At 40.4% G+C, this 25,108-nt stretch overlaps 1 protein-coding gene across 5 annotated transcripts in view; it reads left to right on the top strand.

Annotated features, from left to right (window-relative positions):
• Positions 1-25,108, top strand: part of adgrl1a (adhesion G protein-coupled receptor L1a) — a 209,955-nt gene that overhangs the window by 103,868 nt on the left and 80,979 nt on the right. For all 5 annotated transcript variants that reach the window (XM_053492161.1, XM_053492158.1, XM_053492160.1 and 2 more), the window contains exon 3: positions 12,628-12,841. In XM_053492161.1, coding sequence (XP_053348136.1) covers positions 12,628-12,841 — 214 coding nt within the window. The remainder of the gene's footprint in view (positions 1-12,627; positions 12,842-25,108) is intronic.

Genomic DNA, 25,108 nt, shown 5'->3' with positions numbered 1-25,108 from the left:
GTTGTGTACAGGACGTAGGAAGTAGATCTGGTTAGAGTGATAGTGGAATATTAATATTGTGCCTTCTGAAGGCAATGGGTTCCACTGAATTTTAGTTAAGGGTATCAGAGGGGTCTGAATACAAATGCATGCCACCCGTTTCAGATCTTTATTTGTATGTTTTCTTCCACTTCACAATTATGTGCCATTTTGTGTTGATCTATCACATAAAATCCCAATAAAATACATTTTCATTCGTGGTTGTAACATGACAAAATATAGAAAGGTTCAAGGGGTGTGAATACTTTGCAGGGCACTGGCTTGTGTTGAACCCTGAGTCCCATACAGGACAGTGATGCAATTAATATTTGTGTTTGTTATTAACATTTCTTTTTATTCAGTTTGTTTAACTGCTCACTCGTATCCAAGAGGTAGCTCATAACTAACATAAGACAGATTGAGGGAGGGTGAGGCACCTGAACTGCATTTCTTTAAAAGATTTCCATGCACACAAAGTAAAGCGCTATCCGCCCTCTTCCACATGCATGAGCTCACAGTATGGTTAGTGTTGCTCTGATTGACATTGAACGAACAATATACGCCTCCCACCTCAACTAGTTTATTCCTGTCCTTGGCATTGTTGACGATCTTCCCATTAGTGTTGTTGTAACTGATTGCGAACAAGTACAGGAGGGATTATGGGATTATTTTGAATTGAACACCCTTGTGTTGTAATAATTAGTGTATATAATGTGGTTTCTTTGGAGCAAATTCTGTCTCATGAGGGCAGCAACGTCAGTAAAAGAAAAATTTGTAATGGTCAAGTAAACTTTATTTACAATTTTTTTTCTATTATTAAGCTAGCAGGAGTGAGCTAGATGGAAGGTGGTAATGCACTTTGTGTGCCAGACTGCTAAGATTTCTGGGTAAGGCTCTCCTCCTGTATTAACTCAATCCCTCGCTTTTCCAACGGGTCACCTCACACACTTCACTTAAGCTAATAGTGTACTGGGGATTTCCCAAGGGGATACGGCGAAGGTTATTGAAACCGGGGTGGGCGGGGGCGGAGACTACATCACTCCCTGCATCAGCGTTCCACCACGGGCAGCATCGTTTCTGCTCTGTATTTCATCAGTGTTTCAATTAATCGCATCACATCCACTGCAGGGCAGCACAGGGTCGGGCTCGGAGCAGAATACAAATAACAGCGTTATGTATTCCGAGTACAAACCTGAAGAATCTGTATTCAGACTAACATTGCTTTGGAAAAGACAGAATTCTTAATAGATGCTTTTTTACATTTAGAGAAAATCACTGTGGAATACTAAAACAATACTAAAACACTAATACTGTTTTAGTGACAATTTTAAAATAATAACATTCGTGCAAACATATAGCTATGCAGTAAATGTAAAATAAGAAGAAGAAGAAGGAGAAAAAATGTGTTTTGTTAACCCATGGTGCATTTTGTGCTTAATGTTGGTGTCAGCTCTAAAATAATAAAAAGAAATGTTTAATTTGATAGATGCATGGAGGATTGAACAACCAATCGCAGGTCACGTTTTAAAGTAGCTATACTTGCAAAAAGACGAATGAATTTATATTAAATCATGTCAAATTTATCTACTATTTGTAGTATAAGATTATAGGAAATTAAATATTAGATTATTTTGCCATATAATGCACATATTTAACAAGGATTTTTAGGTTTATTAGCAATTAATTGTACTAATATATACAAATAATAAAACTGTAAAATTGGAGTGTCTTTACATTGAAAATATTTGCAGATATTTGTTTATGTAAGATGAAAACATAAAGATGTTTTTTGGAATTTTTGTCTGTAACAGACGTAAAAACTATTAAACGAATTTTAAATTCGTTCTCTCAAAATTCAACAGATGGCGCTGTACAGTTTTTAATACGTGCTTATGAGTGTACAATTGAAATCTACTTAATAAACGCGATCTTACACCTTCATTGTGCGTGTTTCACAGTAAAAACTAAAATTTTATTTAATTCCAAAATTTAACAGAGGGCGTTGTACATTTTAAAAACGCAATTTTGAGTGTGCAGTTAAATTGCACATGAAGTCAAGGGTGCATTTATGCATATGCTTCCATAACTAAGATTATCGGCCAATAGAACAAGAAATGTATGCTTAAATAATTAATAGAGTATGTCCAGAAATATGAATATAAATCTTATATTTATATTTAGCTTGAGTAGAATGAATAAACCCTAAATAGATATTGGGATAGAATGTGTACTGTTTACTGAAGTAGAGATCTGTCTGTCTGTCTGCTTTTCTGTCCATCTCCTACTTATCTATCTATCTATCTATCTATCTATCTATCTATCTATCTATCTATCTATCTAAAGAAAGAAAAAAAGAAAGAAAGAAAACAGACAGATAGAATGTACCTTTAGTGCTCAAAGAGAATGTACAATAATGTTGAGACTAGTTTGTTTAGTGGATTATTTAGAGGTCGATGTACAGATTTCTTTGCTAATCTGTGCTAGTGCGCAGTGTATCAGGATAGAGAACATATAAGTGTGTATTGATTTAAATGAGGTTCGACGTGACTCAGAGTAACATTTCAAGAATATTAACACATAAAACCTGCATTTGATATTTCTATTGTATTTTTTTAATCACCCCATTTGTGATGTCTAGCTTAACTCCTGGCTTAATAATATTCAGGAATGAATATCGGCTTTGCGGAATTAAAATACAATTTATTTTCAGTTTAAACGTCGTCGTGTGCTCTGTCGGATTTACTGTCGAGTTAGCTAAAAAAACATTGTTCTGTATACTTATAGTCAGTTCCCAGTTTGGTTACAAATTGGGCTTCTGTGAAGCAGTGTGTGTGTCATAATTGCTCGCCCCTACCAACTGACTAGACCCAAGCCTAAACGTGTCGCATTTCAATCTCCCTTATTCTTACGAGACTTTGTCTGTTAATTAGTTTTGCCATCTAATTAAGACTGTAATCATGTGTATATGTTTCTTATTGTTAACTCAAAGTAAATTTATTGATTTGATATTTGCCGTGGCTTTTAACAATCCATGGTTTGATTAATTATTTAGCATTCAATAGAGAGCATTAGAGAGCAATAGAGAGCGCTGACGTTCTCTCCAGGGCAGGGGGAAAAACGCGAGCTCGCTCATCATCGCGGAATTATCCACAAATAGGAGAAAATCCCACTCGATGTGCACGGCTAATCAATAACCACACTGAGGAGAGAGCGATGGGGTATTAGCATCTTTTTTTTTCTGTGTGAGCTTGTTTGTTTCGGCGCAGATATGAACCCTTCAGAACCGTATTAGACCCCGTTTGACATTTCAGGCTTTAATAAACTCATTTCCAGCGTATGGTAATGGCGGTGTGGCAGGATGAGCCTCCGCAGCCTGATGGCCTGCCTGCATCCTGCATCCTCCACGTCTGCTCTGGCTCTGTGTGCCTTGTACTGAGTGTATTGTGTGTATTGTGTGTGTGTGCACGTTCATGTCTGAGGCTCTTGCTCTCTCCACCCTCAGGCTTTAATTACTACGTTTGGATAATGAGTCAAATCCAATCAGCCTTCTCCTCTGCTCTTAATTAGTATGGAGCTTCCATCACAGAGACGCCCGTCTCGCCTCCTTCACACCGGCTGCCCCGGAGTCTCACTCACGCCCTCGCCTCCTCCCCTTTCACCTCCACACTTCATTCACTTACACACACACACACACATACACACACAGATTGAGGCAGGGGAAAAATAATCTGGTGTGTATATGGGGGGGTCCAAATTGGTATATTATAAACACGTAACCATGACACTAAAATGTGGAATTTCTTAATTATTTTTTTATTTTTTTGACCATTAATCAAACTGTATAATAGCTTAAAGTGGGGCTTATGAATTTTTAAAGTATGTATCTTATAGAAATAATTTTTCATTATTTATTAGAAATAATTGTCCGGAGGGTGATGGTAAGTGGGAGTGGTTATCCATTAATGAGTGGGAGTGGTTGTCAGGGGGTGTTTGTACCAGTAGGTGCTAACATTAGAGGGAATAGTTATTAGAAGATGTATTTACCAAAATGCCATAATGGGTTATAAGGGAGGGTGACTTTAAAGTGGCATGGTTATCAGGGGGTGCGGCTGTCAAGAGTTAAGGGTTAAGAGTAGGTGTGGTTATCAGGACGTTTAAATACTGATAGGTGTGGTTATCAGAAAGTGTGGCTACCTGAATGTATGGTTGTCGGGGGGAGGTTTGGTTATAAGCGGGTATTGTTATCAAGGGTTGTGACTATCAGGAGGTCGTTATTACCAGTGGGTGTGGTTATCAGTGGTTATAGGAGGATGTGGTTATCAGGGGCTGTGACTGTCCAGGGATGTTTTTATCAATGGGTGTCATTATTATGGTCTGTGCCTATCAGTGCGTGTGGTTACCAGGAGGTGTGGCTATAAGTGGGTGTGGTTACCAGGAGGCAAGTCAGAAAAAAGAAGAGCAGTACAAACAAGAAGAACATGAATTAAACAAGCCCAGCAGCGGCAAAAATCTCTATATATTTTTTTTTCGCAATTGGATGTTGTTTGGGTGTGGATTATTCAGCGTCTGTGCTGTAGATAACGTGCCTTTGTGTATACGTGTGGGCACGCGTACGTGTGTGAAGCGTCTGTCAGTTTCCTGCGCCACTCAGCTAATCCAGTGGTGATGGAGGAGAAAGTGAAGGCAGCCTGCAGGGCCCAGAACGCAGATAAAGATGAAGTCAGATAAAGAAAAAGACACTGGAGGACAGAGATTAGCCAGAGACGCTCGCTAGCCAGATGCAGAAGACTCAGGGGAAATAACAGTGGTTTGGGTAGACGGGTTTATCGCGTGTGTGTGCGCATTGGTGTATGCATACGTGTGTCTGTGCGAGCATGCGTGTGCATATGTAAGCAAGAACGGGTCTGTAAGCACATTAAGCATGTACGGCTGAGCAGGTGTGTTTGTGTGTGTCTGTCGGCATGTGCATGTGTGTGCGTATGTAAGCAAGAAGTGGTTTGTAAGCACATTTAGCAAGTGCAGTTAAGCAGGTGTGTTTGTGTTGTATTTGCAGGGATAATTTTCCACTGTAAATGTTACAGGTTATAGTATTACCGACTGTGAAACAAGCACGCTCTAGAGGGATTTTGTCGTTCTGAATGTATACCACACAGACAAAAGTTTGTGCACCCCTGACCATAATGCTTATATGCCCTGATTGAACATTTCATTCCAGATGTTGTTCCATTCCCAGGGATGCTCTAGGTCCAGTCCATCCCAAAAGTGCTCAGTAGGGTTAAGGTCAAGGCTCTGTGCAGGCCAGTCAAGTTCTTCCACACCGAGCTCATCAAACCATGTCTTTATAGTCCTTGCTTTGTGCACTAGGGCACAAATATAGCATTGTCTAAGATGTCTAGGTTTAACGCTAAAGCATTAAGATTACTCTTCACTGGGGATAACGGGCTTGATTAAAACATCTGAATTCAATCATTAACAGGTTTGGCCAAATTAATAATTAACATACTGTATAGTGTATTTTTTATGGATATTCGTCTGGATACGGGCTATAGGAAGTGTTAGCATGTTACGAATCAGGATTCACAGTGAGGGGGCTGTTTTAATGTCATAGGGGCATGGGAAGGTTCACATCATATTACAAAACCTTAATAACCTGCAATAAACCGGTAATACAATCTATGGGAGTACTCACACCCAGTGTTCCCAGTACAGGCTCCGTTAATACCATGACACTGACCAGAATATAGTAAATCTCTAAGTCACAATTGGATACATATATCCAATTGTTTATGACTTGAGTCAAATGTCGGTAATCAACATTTGTAACAAAACCATTTGTTAAAAATGGAAAAAAAAAATTGTATGATCATGTGATCATCTTTGGTTTGTAAGGAAGCTGTAGAATAACAGACGTGGAATTTGTATTCAAAGCCAGTTGACAACTTATATTGGACACTAGGTGTTTGTTTCTGTTTATGTATTTCAAAGGATATTCATAGTGATATTAAATCAGATTGAGTCATCTGAGGCATCTTCTTACTCACAGTGTGTATATTTATCGCTCAATGTTTTGACTAGCATGATAACTTTAACTATCTCCTGCTAAATGTGTGGGACTGACTGCTGAACAAAAAACTATGATTAAAAAACGAAAATACACGGATAATCAATATCAAGTGGTACAGATTTACACAGAGGAGAAACTTTAGCTAACTAGCGTTGTTGGGATAGCATATCCTCAGATGAGCTCTTCGTGTGTTATGGTTAATATTCATGTGAAGAATCATAGAAAATGTAGATCCATTATGTTATGCTCGCCATCACAGTGGAGAGTGAAATACAGGAGTGCTATCTGTTAATTGCAGTGATGCTTGTCTTGATCATTGTGTGTGTTGTGTGTGTCTGTAGAGTGATATCATGAGAGAGAGACAGACATAAGTTCTTATGCATGTGTGAGTCCGTATGGGTGAGATTTTTAATACTATAGACTTAATACTAAGTCTATAATTTATATACTTATCTATGTGTGTGTATGTGTGATTGCACTCCTGCAGTGAGGCTGTATGGGCTCAGTGTAATAGTTTAATCACTAGCCAGAGGTGTGGATCTGCGTGTTCGCTCCATAGGAGAGCTGAGAAAACACGGCTGCACACAGACAGGTGCTAATTCCACAGGGTGTGTGTGTGTTTGTGTGTGTGTGTGTGTGTTTGTATGAAGGATTGTTGACAAAGCGTCTAAACAATTTACCTTATGTCCTTTCATGCGTATGATGTAAGTGATGCTTGGTTACAGTGGTATTGAGGATGGTAACTGAAATCCAGTAGGTTACTGGGGCGATGAGGAAGGAGGTGGGATATTATCATTTGTAGTGGAATTAGGTTGGGAAGTGTGGTCCAATTGATCAATGTGACATTGCAGGCAGGAGGCGGGGTTTGAATGGCTACACTGCCACCAGGTGAAAGCTGTGGTCCATGTGGTTTCAGTAAAATCTGGGGGTAGGAAGTGGGTCTGATTGGTTACAGTGGCATTGAGGGAAATAGCTATAGTTCAGGCGGTTACAGTGGGAGAGGGGAAAGTAACTGCAGTCCAGTTGTTTTTAGTGGCATTGGGGCATTAACTGTACTCCAGTTAGGTACAGTGGAATTGAGGCAGTAACTGTAGTCCAGTTGGTTACAGTGGGAGAAAGTAGAGTAAGTATACCCCAGTTAAGTACAGTAGAATTGGGGCAGTAATGATAGTCCAGTTGGTCACAGTGGAATTGGGGCAGTAACTATAGTCCAGTTGGTCACAGTGGGAGGAGGTAGAGTAACTGTAGTCCAGTTGGTCACAGTGGCATTGGGGCAATAACTGTAGTCCAGTTGGTCATAGTGGAATTGGGGCAGTAATTATAGTCTATTTTGTTACAGTGGGAGGAGGTAGAGTAACTGTAGTCCAGTTGGTCACAGTGGCATTGGGGCAATAACTGTAGTCCAGTTGGTTACAGTGGCATTGGGGCAGTAACTGTAGTCCAGTTGGTTACAGTGGGAGAAGGTAGAGTAACTGTAGTCCAGTTCCTTAGAGTGGCATTGGGTCATTAACTGTACTCCTGGTGGTTACAGTGGAATTGGGGCAGTAACTGTAATCCAGTTGTTACAGTGGCATTGGGGCAGTAACTGTAGACTGTACGTGTAGGGGCAGGAAGTTGGTGTTTTGAATCATTACTGTGACGTTGAGGCAGGAACTCTGGTCCAGTTGTTTGCAGGGCTACTGTGTGGGGATTACCAAAGCATTGGAGATAGGAAATTTAATTGGTTAAAATGGCATCAGGGCAAAAATTGTTTTGTGGTCCACTGCTACTGGTTGTTTTGGAACTACTGTTTGAACTCCTGGGAGTGGAACTCGTGGTACGATTGGTACGATAGGTTTGGGAATTGAAATTCAGGCTGTCACAGTGGTAGTAGTTGCTGAAATTGTTGTTTGGGCAGAAAAATGCTTTTGAATGAAACAGTTTATGAGGAGGGTGTTTATGGGTGTGTGTGTGTGTGTGTGTGTGTGTGTGTGTGTCAGTTGGAAGGGGTGTGAGGAGTTGCATTGTTCACTTGAAGGATGTTGACAGATATGAGCAACACCTGTCATGTCTGAAACTCTAAAATAAAGTCTTGGGGGAAAGTTGTAGAGGAAAGATTTTGTAAACAAAACGAGAACTTTTCGCGTGAGTGCGGCCGCATGTTGACGTGACTCTGTAGCTTGCGCATGGCTCAGTGCCAAGTTCTCAGCAGCGGCACGTCTCGGCATGGTGTACGATGCACTCTCTGTCACACACATGCTCCCTCCCTCCTTGTCTTTCTTCTTCCGCCAGCGCTCGGTAAGTGATTTTCCTGCGCCACCGGCAGAGGCTTTGCAGGGGGAAGAAGATTTAATGTAGCGTGGAAGCAGGCAGCTGGGGGAATCATGAGAGATTGTGTGAGAGAATGGTGGGATGAGGGCCTGACATTCGAAGTTTGGGAGGAATCTGAAGAATTTTGTGCAGCTCAGGGGTCGAAGGACTTGATCTTCACCATGATGGTTAAATTGGACTCCTAATATGATAAATTTTACTTTTGTGCATTTTTTTTTTCTATTCTTGACTTTTAAATGGCCTATTTGTAGCCAAACATACTGGCTAAAATATTTAATGCATTTTTATGTATTAAATTTGGTATATCTTATTTATTTTATAACAATACTATTGGTTTAAAGGGTAAAAAAAAAATACCCTAGCCTGGGCAAATATGTGGTAGCAAAAGCATCTGAGATGCATACATTGGTGTCAGAAACAATGAGCTGAACTGAATTGAATCACTTTATTACTGGGGCACTGGGGACAGGAATTGTGAATTGTGGTCTTGTTGGTTACAGGGGCACTGCGATAGGAACAAAGGAACTGTTCCTGTGTCTAATTGGATACAAAGGAACTAGGGGAAGGAATTGTGGTTCACTTTCCAATTATGGTTGCAGTGGTATCAGAAGCAGGAACCATGACAAAATAGTAAAAAATGTGATACAAGGGGCTGGAACTGTGGTTTGGTTGATTAAGGGGGTGGGGGGTGGGGGCGGGGGGTATGGTACAGAGGCATTAAGGGCCGAAACTGGGGTCCAACTGTTTGCTGTAGATCAGGAGCAGGAACTGTCAACAATTAAAGTGGCATTGGGGAAAGGAACTCTTGTTCATTTGTTTACAGGGGGACTATGAACCAGACCTGTTTCCAGTTGGTTGTAGGAGTTTTGCGAACTGTGGTCCAATTGGTTACAGGGATAGAAACGGTGGTCTAGTTGGTAGCAGGGGAACATTGGACAGGTACTCCATTCCAGGTGGTTACTGGATGGTTAACTAGGAGCAGGAACTTTGGTTCAGTTGGTTGCATTTGTTACTGGAACTGTTGTCCAAGTGGCTGCAGTGGTATTTGGAAAATTAACTACTTGTTCAGCTGGCCACTATGCTTACAAAATGTTCTGGCATTAATTAGATGAAGAATGTTGGACTTGCCCGCTAAAGAGATGGATCAGAAAAAAGCAGGGGTCTTATCCACTTTCACTCGTACACGTCATTGGACTGAATTGAGTCTTGTTAAAGCAGAGCAAATCAAGTCGACATGTTTGCCATTGAACTATTTTGCTGCTGTTTTTGTGCTCTGATGCTTTTGTGAACTTCTCATCCCTGACCTCTTGTTTTTCAGCACATTGTAAACTCAGCAGGTTCACGTTGAGCTAACCTCAACCACAATGCAAAGCCGAAACAAGTTCAGCACCACGGACAGTTCTAGATGTCTGCGCAGTGTTTCTCATTGCTCTTGTCCGCCAGTTAGTGCGGGCGGCCGGCAGCCATTTTGTGAGGCTGTGTCTGAAAGCCGAGGCTTTTTGAAAGCTCTCGTGTGCAGATAGAGCACAGCACTCGGCGCCTCTCTCAGGCCCACTCAGCCGAGCGCAGCGATTAACCCAGCCGCACCTCTTTCCACGGCACACAGCTCTCTGCTTCTGTTCCCTCTGGCTAGCACTCTCACTTTTTGTCTCGCTCTATCTCACTTGTTCTCTTTTCATTCCCCCCCCCCCACGCTCTCTCTCTCTCCTACTTTGTGCTCTTTTGATCTGTCCTTCTGCTTCTTTCTCCATCTCTTTCTCTGTCATTCCTTATCTGCCAGATTCTTTTCTGCTAACACCACTAACCGCTTTGTCCTTCCATTGTCTTTCCCGTCTTGACTCTTCTCTCCTGAGAAGTTTCTTTTGTTTTCATTTCTATGTCACAATCTCTCACAAAATTGCTCTTTGCAAATAAAGTGTGTGACTGAAGTGTAACTAACACTGTTGATCGTTGTTTCTTGTATACATGTTTTTGTAGTCAAGTTTCCATGCCGTATAGTTTCCACATTGAAAGTTTTTGGGAGCTATTACGTTGTCTCTGTTGGTTTTATTAAATTTAATTCCCACAGAGGCGCTAATTCCTATATTTTGTTTTTACTTTAATAGGAAGTCCATGTGTAAAACCAGCTATCAGCAATACACTTTACATACTGTTCTATTTTTAATGTGGCTAAGGATTACATTCACCTGCCTTCACAAACAAATGTCTGGACGTAAAGCACGTGACTATATAATTCAGGACCGTCTATTAACCTAGTTACTCTCATGCACTCAATCAGCGATGTATCTCAGACTTCCAGAAGTCACACCTATTTAAAATATTTATCAGATTGATTAGATGTTTCCACTGTCACTCTGTAGTTATATCAGCTCCCGTGATTAAAACATTCATATGATTTCTGTCTGTCTGACAGGCAAACATTACAGACATAATCGCCAATCCCCGTTTCCCGGAAGTCTCTCTGAACTGCCTAAGAAGCCCAGAAGTGCAAATAGAGGGATGTGTACGAATAGAGCGCTACCTAATCGGCTTATTAACAGCTTGTATAAGTCAAGATGTTCTGCAAAAGACTGACAGATCTGCTATACAAGCGTCACCTCTGACTGTATGATAACATCAGAGCTTATTTCATTCCCTGCCATTTCTCTGTGTGGTTATACTCATACATTGACAGTGCATTATGGGTAATACACAACCGTAGTGCATCCATCCACAGAGCATCATAGTTCCTGTTTTTCTTCTTTTTCCTTTTTTTCTCCCTCTATTTCAGTTGCTTTGGCCTGGATGCAGCGAGTTATAGAGTCTGGATTTATCCTACTTTTCTGTCCTTTTCTTCACTCTTTATCTCCACGTTTCTCATCTCCTGCGCAGCTTGCCGCTCTCTTCTTCTCTCTCGCTCCTCCTCTGGCCTGAATAAAGCATGTTGATGACTCTTTTTCGTCTTTTTCTCCTTCCACCTTTCTCATCTTTGTTCTCTGTTTTATGCTAACGCAGCACATTCTCATGTCTTTGTCTTCTTTGTCTCCTTTAAATCCTTTTCTCCCGCTTAGTGTTTTCACATTCGGCCCAAACACACAGGATTGAACGTACGGTTCGGGGCTCGTCTGCAGGAAGGGTGTCATCATCGCAGGTTCCCTTTACAAAGAGGAATCCCTACTAAAACAGTTCACTTTATTTCCTCCGCTGTGTGCAGAACTTGTACCAAATGGGATATAATTTGTACGGCGCTTTATTCTAATTCGTTCATAATCCTGGTCAGGGTCAGAGCGGATTTTGGGATGGGTAGCCTTCTTGGGTTGGGTATAGAAAATAATGCAGCATTTTTACTTAAAAGAGAATTACATTAAAATTGCATTGTTTTACAAATTGATGTCTGATTTTTATTGGCAGGTTAGGTTGTAGAGGTTAAAGTCAAGACATTTTTTTGAAAAAAAAAAAAATTACAGCAAAAACATGGTACATTACATTGTAAGTTGTGGTACAGTAAAAGGCAGGGTGCAAGCCGAAACGGACAAAGTGCATGAACCATGTACTTAAGTAAAAAGTATTACTAAGGTAGAAGTCCTCCATTTACTTGTGTACTTGCGTAACAGTACAGAAGTACTCAAAAAAGGTCATCAAAAGTATAAAAAGGGTCTGTATTAGTTCACAGTAGCCTTTTTATAGATAAAACCTCTCTCTCCCTTTTTCTCTCTCTCTCTTTGGCTGCTTCTCGATTTTGAACGCACTGTTTGCGTCACTGTTTGCAACCAGCCTTGTTCTGATTTTAAACATCTGTTGCGTTATTAGGCGTCTGAAAGGCAACGTAGGTCATGCAATAACACATAATAGTCGGCAGGTGGCGAAAGTCCTGCTTCAAACGCTACACACCACTGTCGTTAAGTAACGCAACTCCATGCAGAAATGTAGTGAAGTAAAAGTAAAAAAAATTACTGTACAATTGAGAGGAGTAAAAGTAAAACGTATCAGTAAAATTCAAACATAATAAAACTTGTACTTAAATGTAGTTACCTCCCAACTCTAAGCGCAGGTGTGATAATAAAAATGCAATTCAAAATCAAGATATAAAACATGAAAATTGACCCAATACACACACTGATAAAAAAGCAGAACAGAAGTAAAAAAGAAACAAAGCACAAAACAAATGTCACAATAAACGTCTGACCTTTATACTTTCTCACTTTGAGACGTTTCTCTCGTGCTCACCTCTCTCTTTTTCATCTCTTTGTTCACAGCGTTGAGTCGTTCTATGATGCCTTTTGGCTTGATGAGGAGAGAACTTGCGTGTGAGGGTTACCCCATCGAGCTCCGCTGCCCGGGCAGCGATGTCATCATGATCGAGACAGCCAACTACGGACGCACCGACGACAAGATCTGTGATGCCGACCCTTTCCAGATGGAGAACGTGCAGTGCTACCTGCCTGATGCCTTCAAGATCATGTCACAGAGGTATGCAGGAGGGTCTGGATTTATCTACGTAGAACACTAGTTTAGGGAAAACGTGACCTTTTATAAAGGCAGACGCACTCTGCCACTTGCTGAGAAATATGTAACACCTCTGTTTACCAGCTTAATTAATTGTATGACTCAGCAGAGATATCAGCAGAGTGTGTTCATATCTCCCTTGTTTGATGTGAACATATTAACTATTTTACCTGTCCCTATGTTAAAAAGTAATTGCCCCCTAGACCTAATAATTGGTTTTGCAACCCTTGCAAATAGGATGGAAATAACTGTGCGATAACTGACAATGAATCTTTCACATCACTGTGGAGGAATTTTGTCTCACTCTTCTTTGCAAAATGACATTTAGTGCACTACATAGGGTGGTAAAGCGCTTTCTAACAGCCATGTAGTGCGATTAGGCCCTAAGTCTCGGCCCTAGACTGTTGCTTGTTTTTCGCTAGCTGTCCTGAGATATGTCACATGAAATGGAAGATGTTCAGGTACAAAGCAGAAAGTGCTTCAGCACACGAGTACCAGGAAGCTCTGTCTCAGGAAAGTTAATGCATTTGGCTGATGATGGGAACGCTATGAGCTTCTCACTTGTATCCTTTCAGGATCGTAAGTCACTTTGGATAAAAGTTTCAGTGAGAACATAAAACGCTCTTCACAAGGCTCTGAAATAAAATGACATGAATATGACTTGCCGCTTATCGCCACACTAAAGTTTGTTCTTGACATGTCTTTAAAATTTCCGAATAAGTTGTGGAAGCTGTCACTTGCTGAGCCACGCCTCCTGCCTGAACGGTGCCGTTTTCAACGTTACTAGCACACACAATGACACGCAGGACAGGACGTACGTTTTTGTGTGGATGCCTAAAATAAAGACCTCCTCTCGCTCCCTGAGGAACGTGCATTTATTTCTGAGCACACGCCGATCAATACATCTATTTCTCTTAAATGTGTTGTGAGGAAACGTTTTATCAGCTCAGACGTGGGTCTCAAAATAGCTCCATAGGCTAAGCATGCACTGGAACGGAAGTAGGAAACCGCTGTTGACCCTGATTAAAAGTATTGATTAATAATGTAATAGAGTACAATCATTTTCACAATCTTACAGTATGCAACTTTTTTTTGTCCAGGTAGTGTGTTATAGATAATGTTTGAACGTCAGTGGCATACAGTACCTACAGTGCATACGGAAAGTATTCACAGCGCATCTCTTTTTCCACATTTTGTTATGTCACAGCCTTATTTTAAAATAGATAAAATTAATTTTTCTACACACAACACCCCATAATGACAACATGAAAAAGGTGTACTTGAGATTTGTGCAAATTTATTAAAAATAAAAAAATTGAGAAAGCACATGTCCATACAGTAAGTATTCACAGCCTCTGCAAAATTGTGCTCAGCCGCATCCTGTTTCCCCTGATCATCCTTGAGATGTTTCTGCAGCCTAATTGGAGTCCACCTGTGGTAAATACAGTTGATTGGACATGATTTGGAAACACACCTGTCTATATAAGGTCCAACAGATGACAGTTCATGTCAGCGCACCAGGCACCTGAAGGACTCTCAGACCATGAGGAAGATATCCATCTATCTATACATCCATCCATCCATCCATAAATCTATCTAAGGGTGACTTTAGAAATCAGTCCCGGTAGTGTGTAAGCTATGAATTATGAAATATGATGCGTTGTTGTCAAGTGAGCAGCTAGTTTTGAGTTTGAATCCTGCATTTTTTAGCAAGGTCTTCCTTTGTACCCGACGTCATGTGACAATGTTTTGTCTACCGATCGAGCGCTGCAGTATACGCTAACTCTTCCAGACCATATAACTATCACGTCATATTGAAGTATGATATATACCTATATTTTGGATAAGAATAAAAACCAGAAAGTCCCCTTGCTGTCTTCCTGGGATTGCGCCACACTCAGATTCGCCCCTGCAGCTTGTGAAGACATTTATTCATTTCATAGCACAACAAGATAGCAACATGTAAATGTTCTCTCGGCCATTTCACTGAAATCCAGTCATCTGTGTTTTATTGCATGTATTAATTCACCCCAAAGCGCTTTACTGTACTCATCTAAGGTCACTTAATACATGTAAAACTGAGCTAAATGTGAAAAAACAAAAGAGTAGCGTATGTGTGTGTGTAAGAGAGAGAGAGAGAGAGAAAAAATTACAGTCTTTATCTTTAAGGTAATTAAAACCTGAATGCAGCTTCTAAAGGAAGCTGGCAACATTATTATACATACAGAGAGATGCTTGTGTGTATGCGTGTGTGTATCCGTGTGTGTGTGTGTGTGTGTGTGTGTGTGTGTGAATGAGAATAAGAAGGAGATACAGAGTGATAGGACAAGGCAGACAGATAAGAGACGTGAGGGACAAAGAGAGACAAACATAAAAAAGAGCCTAAGGAAGAGGAATATGGTAATAGAAAAAAAGAAACAGATAAAGACAAAGAAAGGAAGAAAAAAAGACAGAAAGGAAACGATAGAAGCAGAGAGAATAAGAGACAGACTGAGAGACAAAGAGAAACAAAAAGACAGAGAGATACACATAAAGACAAAAATACAGAGAGAAAGAAAGATGAATAAAGAGAAAGGCAAACAGAGAGAGAGAGAGAGACGGAAGACAGGCTGCAAGACAGAAAAACAGTGGGATAGATAGACAAAGAAGGACGGCCAGAGGCTTGCAGAGAAATCCGCAAAGATACAGGGAAAGAGAGAGGGAAAAGAAAGACGGGTACAAAGAAAGACAAACAGATAGAGATACAAAGAGAGACAAAAAAGAAAGAGACTCACAGAGAAAGACAGGTAGGTACAGAGAGAGTGAGAGACAAAGATACAGAGAAGAATGAGAAATAGGACCAGGACCAAGAGACAAGACAGAAAGACAGCAAGAAACTGAGAGAGAGAGAGAGAGAGGAGGATTAGGAGGATGAAGGAGAGCAGATAGAAAGTAGTCGAGCCACACAGAGTGGAATACAGATGGTTTTGTATGTGCGCGCCTGTGTGTGTGAATATATTTTAATGTTGTGTGTGTGTGGCGTGTGTGAATATATTTAAATGGTGTGTGTGTATGTGTTATATTGATAAAGTGCTGCGAGCGCTGTTCATCACCGCGGCGGCGTGCACGCGCCTGTCTGCTCTCCTCCTTATGTCGCAGACACGTGATCACATCTAGCGGGAAATGATTCCATCTCACCGCTCCGGCCCAGAGGGACCGTCCTCTCCACTCTGTCCTCATGTACACATTATTAACTACATAACTCTCCCTTTCTCTCTCTCTCTCTGTCTGTCTCTCTCTCTCTCTCTCTCTCTCTCTCTCTCTCTGCCTCTCTTTATCAATTCACTTCCACTTCAGCAGCTTTTATTGGCGTGAATGTTACAAATTACACTGCCGCTAAAGCACACAGACACTTAAACAGACATATATCACTACACACACACACAAACGCACACACACATGGGCGGAACTCATCCCCAGCAGAATGAATAAACACGAGGAGAAGTGCAGAGGACAGTTTATCTCTTGTTCTGGGTCTGTTTTCATTCAGATATTTTGCAGTTATAAAACGGATCAATGGAAACGTTGAAGCAGATGTTTACACAGACGATAAAAGTTTTGTTCGTTCATTAAAAATCATTCCTACACTTTTTCAGCAATCTTTCTTTATTCAGACTTTCTCCTGTGTCCCCCTCCGTCTTTCCTTTTGCTGTATCTCTCTTTCTCTTTCGGAGAGCTGTCTCTCAGGTTCTGTGAGGTTCTTGCTTTCTCTCTCTCTCTCTGTCTCTTCATGTCTCTACATTTCCTACTCATGACCAGGTTGATGGTCTGGTGTTCTAAAGTGTAATATTGATGGTGTTTTCTGGTATATTTACTTATCCATTATGGTTTAAGGCTTGATGATGATGGTGATGAAGAGAAGGAGAAGGAGGCGAGTGATGAGGCTCAAAAAGAGAAGGCGGATGATGGATAATAATAATAATAATAATGAGAAGAATCAAGAGGAGGATGATGATAAGGAGGAGAAGGATAGTGAGAAGGAGGGGGACGATGATGAGGAGGAGTATAACGAAGAGTAGGAGGATGGTGCTGGGACAGAGGAGGATAAGGAGGAGGATGATGATGATGTGAGGGGGAGGATTAAAAAAGAAGAGGAGGACGAGATGGAGGAAGAAGATGATTGAAATTAGAATTATGAGGTGAAGAATTATAAGGAAAAGGCAGATGAGAATGATAAGAAGGAGAATTAAGATAGTAATAATGATGAAGAGGAGGATGATAAGGATGAAGATGATAATGTTAAATTCGTCGTGACGAATGGCGTCATGACGATGATGATAAAAAGAAGGAGGATGATGATGGTGGTGACGATAAGGATGATGATGTGTTTTATGATGATGATGATGATGACAAAGTGATCAGAAAGCAGGTTGCTTATGAAAACATCACATCGCCTCCGGTGTGAGTACGCACTCCTAAAAGAGCGACACCAAGCCAGCTGACAAGTTTATAAATGATGTTTTGCTACAGTTTGTTCCTGCCCCAAAGATAACAGCCTCAGATCTGCAGCTGTTTAAACCTAATGATGTGATGAAACACAAGCTTACACATTATGATTGAATCGGTAATTTACTATGAATGATTTCTCAGGGGAGCAGGAGTCCAGCGCTAACACGGGTCTCCTGGATCCGGCAGAACATTACTAGTACCATGTCTGGGTCAGTGCCGAGCTGCAAACAGTCCGCTACGCGAGCGAGTGATTGTGTTTGTCTCTGATTAGAAGGCAGTCTGGTTCAGAGATTTGTGTGGAGGCTTGAAGCTTTTCCCAGCAGGTCATCTCCCACTGAGTACTTGTTTAGTTGTTTACAAACACTGTTTATTAAGCAAGGAATACAGTTTGTCTCATACAAGGCGACGATAATGATTTTCCCGCCAATCTTTTGCTCCACACTCCAGTCCAGTAGGTGGCGATATTGCACAGATCACATATAGTATAACTTCAGAACAAGAAGAAGCACTGCGCTTGCAAAACATGAGTACCTTGTAAATGATGCACGTGGTTTGGATTTTGTTTACAAAGCTGTGATAGTTTTTAAGGAATCACCAGAATAATTTTAAAAGTATAAATCGATTCCGAATTGAAAACTGATCAATCAATTCAACTACAGAAGATGGAATAAGTTGCATTATCATGACAGTCATAAAACTTGTTCAGGTATTAAAGTTGCTTATTTTGGGTTCTAGAGAAACTGTATATGATGATGAAGATGATAATATATCTATCAAGGGCCTTGCTTGAGGGCCTAACAGTGACAGCATGAAGTGCTGGAGGTTTGCGCACATGGTTGTGAGATTATGTTACTACTGCACCTGTATTTGACTAAAGTTAAATCTGCACCATACTCACTTACTCATCTTCTATACCGTTTTATCCTGTATTCAGGGTCGCAGGGCACCTGGAGCCTATTCCAGGAGGCTTAGGGCATGAGGCAGGATATACCCTGGACAGGGTGCCAATTCGTTACAGGGCACACACGCATACACATTACGGGCAATTTGCGAACGCCAATTAGCCTAACCTGCATATCTTTTGGGATGTGGAGGGAAACCGGAGTACCCGAAGGAAACCCACCAAGCACTGGGAGAACATGCACACAGAGATGGGAATCGAACCCGGACCCTGGAGGTGCAAGGCGACAGTGCTAACCACTACACCACCGTGCCCTATCTGCGAGCAGTTTTGTGCCAGATAACCTCATAGCAGCCACTGCTTTTTTGAACCAATATAGCACTTCTGCCCTCGAAGTGGGCGTGGACGTAAATACACACAGAACAGTGGAACACACAGAATGCCCTTACAAAGTGCCCAAATCCTCAAGAAACACAAACATGCAACACAGCATGCCTTATTTCATAAAAAGTAGACAGATCATCGTATGTTTATTCTTCCTGTGGGAAATTTAAAACTAGTTTGTCTCATAAGTTTCGAAACCGTGGTGCTAATTAATGCTATGAGCTAATTAGTGCTATTATGCCACTATGAGATAAAACACGGGTCGTTAGAGCAAACATTTCCGCAGCAGTCTGATGTAAGTGCGTGTAAAATAACCGTCCTGACAGTGTTGAGTCAAAATGTTGAGTTAAAGTGATGTCATGAACATGTCGTGTGCCGGATATAATAATCTACTCTAATGATCTAATAGGAGCGTTTTGGCTGACAACGAAAAAAAGGACAACTTACTGTAAACGAGGCGTTAGATACTCAACCTTACAAAATGTTATTTCTTTCTAAGTTAGGCAGAACGTTGTGCTGTACAGTAGAGAAAAACATGTACATGAGCTATAAACTGAAATAGTAATATTACTGATTACATTAAAGCTGCTTACAACAGCTTATTTTTAGCTTTAACCTTTTCACTGTTTCTACAAACTCTGTAACCGTCAACGATTGGTACTAATGCTAGTAAGCTATACAGCCACCAGAGTGGCAACATTCTAATGCTCCAGAAGAGATTCATCACCGTCAGGTCAGTAAAGATGTGTGTGTATGTGGATAAAGCTTAGTGTCGTGTCTTTTCGGTGAAGTTACACAGTGGATTTACTAATTCATCTTACTTTAACTCCTAAAGGTCAAGTATCTCTGAAGACCAGCTTTAAATAAAGCCTGTACCGTTTTTTTTTTTTTCTTTAAAAATTGAATATACACACTGTACGTAACTTTAACTGTAATATTTTATTAAAAAAGTAGTCGAAGAGAGATAATTGTATCATTTTAGTTATACAAGGAAATGTTATTTGGAAGCTCACACAGAGCAACAGCAATAAAAATAAGAAATAGAATATAAATATAAAAATCTATACAAGGACATATACAGTCAGGTACATAAATTGTGGAACAAAGATGCGGCATATATTTTTGCCATTTGGCCTCTGTGTACCACCACCACATTCATTTTGAAATGACCAAATGTTGAGGTGAACAGCTACCAAATGCAGATGTTACACTCAGAAGCACCTTCAGGACTTATTAGTCATAGAGAAATGAAGGAACAGACCACACCCAGGCATGCAACTGCTTGTGAGCTGTTTGTTCCATTATTTATGACCCCACAAAATGTGTGTGTGTAATTCCTGAATGATTAATACCACAATTTTCCAAACCTCTTAAATTAAATCTGACTTTCATTTCAGTTCGATGTAGTGATGTACAGAGGCCAAACGATAAAAATTTTATCTTTGTTTGAAATTTAAATCATTATTTAATTATTAATTATTGACACATTTTAATTATTAGTATGAGTATAAACACGGCTAAACAGACCAATTCGTCCCCTCTCTCCATATTTCCATCTATCAAACCTAGCGTCTTTTAACGTTAATGACAAGACGTGCTTTTGTGACTGATACAATAAATGAAAAAGGGAGCGGAAGCGGAGGGAAAAGGGATGGTTTTTCTTCAAGAAGCACACAGTGTCATGGTTAATGAAGTTGAGTGAGCCATATGGTGGAAAGGACAGCGTGTACTCAGTGGCGGTACAAATTTGAGTGCAAGAGTGGCAATTTAATTTTCTCCTACAAGACAGCTTTATTCATCCTGAGGAGATAACGAAGGCTCGGTTTATATTAGTCATAGCTAAACCAAAGAAGTTAGGGGTTATTTTATAAATGCAGTCAATGTGGCTTAGGAGAAATGTTGTTTTTATTTGTGTATTTGTTCTTAATAGATTAAATGGTGTTCTGAGAACGTGTTGTTCCAGGATGAGTTTGGAACAGTAGTGTTTCATTGGATATCACACTATTAAAGAAGCCATCGATCACTAGGTTCGGGTTGAGTAATAGCACCTTTGCTCAGACCAGTATCTCATTCGTGATCAGATGTTCATGAAGATTATACTGAAGGTGAACTTTATGAGGTTGCCTGTAAAAAACAAACAAAAATATATAAAAGTTTTGCTTTAAAATATATATACAGATTTAAGCCACCAAAGGACATAAGAAACATTCATACATTGTTCCTGAGAAATCAATAATCTTCCTGTACGTGAAATACTGGATTCCTGGAAGTTTCACCAGTATGAATGATTTCTTTTGACGAAAAGAAGACATTTAATAACGTCGACCACAAGTATCTTTGTAATGTAATCAAAACTTGCCCTGGTATCAGATACATTTCTATTTAAAATCAGATGTGGACTTATCGGAGGAGGTATGCTAGTATCTTGTTTACAGGATCAGGATACTATGTGGTCGGAGTTTTTCAAGAGTTTCAAGAGATTCGGTTTCGAGGGATACAAAGAACTCTCCAAGAATCTCTTCAGTTTAATGTGTTTCTTTCCCCATGCAACTTAGCAGCTAATTAACAACCCTAAGCTATGCAAGGTAAATGAGGAAGGTCACCACAGTGTCCAGGGAAGTGGTACTCCGTGATCTGGATTGAAAATGCAGTTTTTGAGACTGGCAGCAAAAAAATAAATTAAAGCTTCAATGATCTGGTTAAATACTGAGCTCGGGTTACTTTCTATGTGGTGTTTTACTTGCGCTCACTGTGTTCTTTAGGAACATTCTTTAAGAACTTACAACTCTTACATTTGCTGCCAAAATTAACTGGGACAAAAAGAAGGATTAGGGACAAGTAACTTTTTCATGGCCACCAGAGAATCTTATGGGATCGCACAAGGTCAAATGTTCTAAGGTCTCCTTCTTTCTTTTTTCCCTCAGTGTTTTTTTACCAAAGTAGTATTGGTCAAGTCCTACCAGAAACCACTTTGACATGACAATATGGTGTAGATCTCTTACTGTGCTTCACTTTCCACATACTAACCAATCACATATGAGATGTGCTCAAGTCAACCCAGGTTTTGTGATGAAATTACTGGTGAATGGAGGCATAAACCTAATTGACATGTACAAAAGACTTTAAGGACAGTACGGTGATGAGACTCTTAGCCTGTCCAGTGCAGTGCAGTGTAGCCTGCTTGGTGTCCAGTGCAGTACTTTCCCATAAACATTAATGGATCACTTGTCACCAACTTGCGGAAAAGACGCATCAGTCTGTGTAAACTGTCCACACAATCATTCACCCACGCCACTTGCACATTACAGGAACTCGGCTGGGAGTTATTGCCACATCCTCCAAACAGTCCTGACTTTGCACCAAGACAATTCCAGATGTTTGGGCCGTTAAAGGAGTTTCTGGGAGACCAGCATTTCAGACATGAAGCAGACAGTCCGATCATGGCTCCTGGTCAACTTAGAAAACATTTGACTTTAATGGTATCCATGTACTAGTGAAACTCTGGGATTATATAGAGAAATAATTTGGGAATAAGAATTTTAATTACTGATTCCTTTAATTCTATAAAGCTGCTTTGCGACAATTTCCATTTTTAAAAGCACTATACAAATAAAATGTTATTAAATTGAATAGACACCCATGATTGAGAGTTTAGAAATGACCGGGACAGGGCAAGGCTGTGGCATCAGTCGAAGTTGTAGAAATAATTATTTTCTGTTGGTAGCAAGTGTTGGCTCTGTTTTTTGACAGGCATTTGTTATGAAGAAAATAAATAAATAGTACAATTGTGAAAGTGGAGGAGGTCTGGGGTAACATGGCCACCACCAGCCCGAGGCATAGACTGTTTTCACTGTTTTACAACCACCTGTACAGCTGGTACAAGAAATACATGGAATACTGATGATGTTCTTTCAACTATGGCTTCTATTAGCCGTGCAGGAACAGGGAAGAGTGTGAGAGCCTGGGGGGATCACAGGTCTTTTGGCTGATTGGACCCTGCCAGTCCACTTTTAAGTAAGCCTAGTGGGACGAAACACAATAAATACCAACTTCTCTCATGGAATTACAGCTCAGTGCCTGGAAGCGTGTAAGCTGTTTTCAATCTCACGGATGTCTGACACATCTGCTGGGACGTAGCTCTGTGTGGTTGGGGGGATGTTATGCTGTTGTTTTGTAATCGAAAGTTAAAGAAGAAGAAGAAGCCTTTATTTGTTACATATACAGCACAGTGAAATTCTTCTTTACATATTCCAGTTTAGGAGGATGGTGTCAGAGCCATGACACTGCACCCCTGGAGAAAGACAGGGTTAAAGGCAGTGGCATGTTGGTGGAGCTGGAGCTGAACTACTGACCGTCTGATCAGTAACCCGGTGCCTTAACCTGCCGATCTATCACTGCCCAGTGCAGTTGTGAGCATTGTGCAAGCGCGAGGAGTTCTTGAATGATCTGTCTAGTTCTTTTCAGTGTTGAGAAGAAGGTTACTGTGATTTCTCTACACCGAGGCCTTTAAGTCGCAAGAATTAGTGCTTATTTGTGCATGTGAGGGGATAAATGCAGTGTTTCTGCAGTGTGCTGTTTGTCCTCTGAGATATTTTCTGATGAATAGTGATGGGTCGTTCATAAACGATTAATTCTTTTTTGTAACTCTTTAACGTGACTCAGAAGAACGAGTAGTCTCGGAAACTGATTCGTTCATTTTCTACTGGGTGCACATGTACAAATCATCGCAAAATCTCTGTAGGTTACATACAGGAAACAGAATTGAGCGATTCTTTCTCAATGACTTCTACTCCGAGTCGTTCGTTGTTTTGTCACGTGCTTCCCATAGACGTTATGCAAGTGCAGTACACAACCAACAGAATTGAATGGTTCTCCGAAATGAGTCTTCAAGTCCCGAGTCGTTCATTACTTTGTCACGTATTTTTGATTAAAAGAACGAAATAAACTAAATGATTCGAAAAAAGAAGTGTTCGTTTAGATGAACGAGATTCAAAAAACCGAGTCACTAAAATGCGTCAAACTTCCCATCACTAATGTTGAACTGAAATCAGGTACAGGTCCAGAATCACTAAAACAAAAATAAAAGTTATTTTGTATTGGCTTCTTAGTTAGCATTCAGTCATGTTGGATATCTAACATAAAATTTGATATTATAATATTGTCATCATTTTTAAAACTTGTCAACTATTTAGTGTTACGCCCCGGTCTAGGTCGGGCCGTAACAGGAGTGAAAAGAAAAAAAGGGGGTGAGACCAAAAGTGCGTTTGCTTAGTGTTTATTTTACAACAAGGTGAAATAAGCAAATTCCCAAAATATGGCTGTAAGCTTCAGAAGCCGACAAAGCCAAAACAATAAACAAAATTCCCTCTACCTAGTACCAAAGTGAAACAACTAACCTTCACCAAAACAAAGAAACAGAAATACAAAGTTCTTCCCTTACTCCCTAACTAACCACAAACCAAGAAAAAACAAGGGGCAAACAAAATGGCATCGACTCCTTACTAAGCCACTAAATAAAGAATTAAGTACAAATATATACAAAAGTTTTTACAAATGAAACAAACAAAACAAAAAGGGCAAACACAAAAGCGTAGTCAAAACAAGCAAAAGGGTCATACACGGAATAGGCGAACAAAACCAAGCAACCATCAAAAGGGGAAAGTCTAAGAGTAGAACGTAGCAAAGGGGTCATACACAGAATAACATTCAGAATAAAGTATTGGATAAACAGTAAGCAAAAACAAGGTCTGAAGCCTGGTGGTCTGAAGGCCTTAAGTAGGCCTCTGGGTTGCCTGGAGGACCAATCATCTGGGAGGAGGCGGGACCAACAAAGGACAGGCCAATAGATTCCTGGCAATGGCAGAAGTGGGCGGCATCTGCAAAAACAAGGAAGAGACAATCCCTCCCCACCAGCAGAGACATAGCAGAGATAAAGCAAGCATCACCAGACACACAAAAATAAATCCAATATCGTAACAAATAAATCCAATATCGTAACACCCCCTCCCTTAAGAGTGAACATCCTGTTCACAATTATAACCATGGCAACGAGACAATGAGTCAGCTACTACATTTTCTGAGCCTTTCTTATGCTGAATATCCAGATTAAAACCTTGCACAATTAAACACCAACGCATGAGACGTTGGTTGCTGTTTGACATACGATGCAAAAATACAAGGGGGTTATGATCTGTAAAAACTGTAATGGGGACAGTGCTGGAACCAACGTAAACTTCAAAGTGTTGAAGTGCAAGCAAAAGTGCAAGGGCTTCCTTCTCAGTAGTGCTGTAGTTCAGCTATTGATGGTTAAACTTATGAGAAAAGTAACTTATGGGATGATCTATACCATCTCTATCCTCCTGAATCAAAACAGCACCAGCACCTGTGCCACTGGCATCCACCTCAAGTTTGAAAGGTTTGGAAAAGTCAGGAGCAAAAAGGACAGGTGCACTACATAA

Source organism: Clarias gariepinus, chromosome 3 (genome assembly GCF_024256425.1).
Source record: "Clarias gariepinus isolate MV-2021 ecotype Netherlands chromosome 3, CGAR_prim_01v2, whole genome shotgun sequence".
Taxonomy (NCBI): domain Eukaryota; kingdom Metazoa; phylum Chordata; class Actinopteri; order Siluriformes; family Clariidae; genus Clarias; species Clarias gariepinus.
Note: the sequence above shows the minus strand (reverse complement) of the source record. Positions and strands in the feature narration are given on the sequence as shown.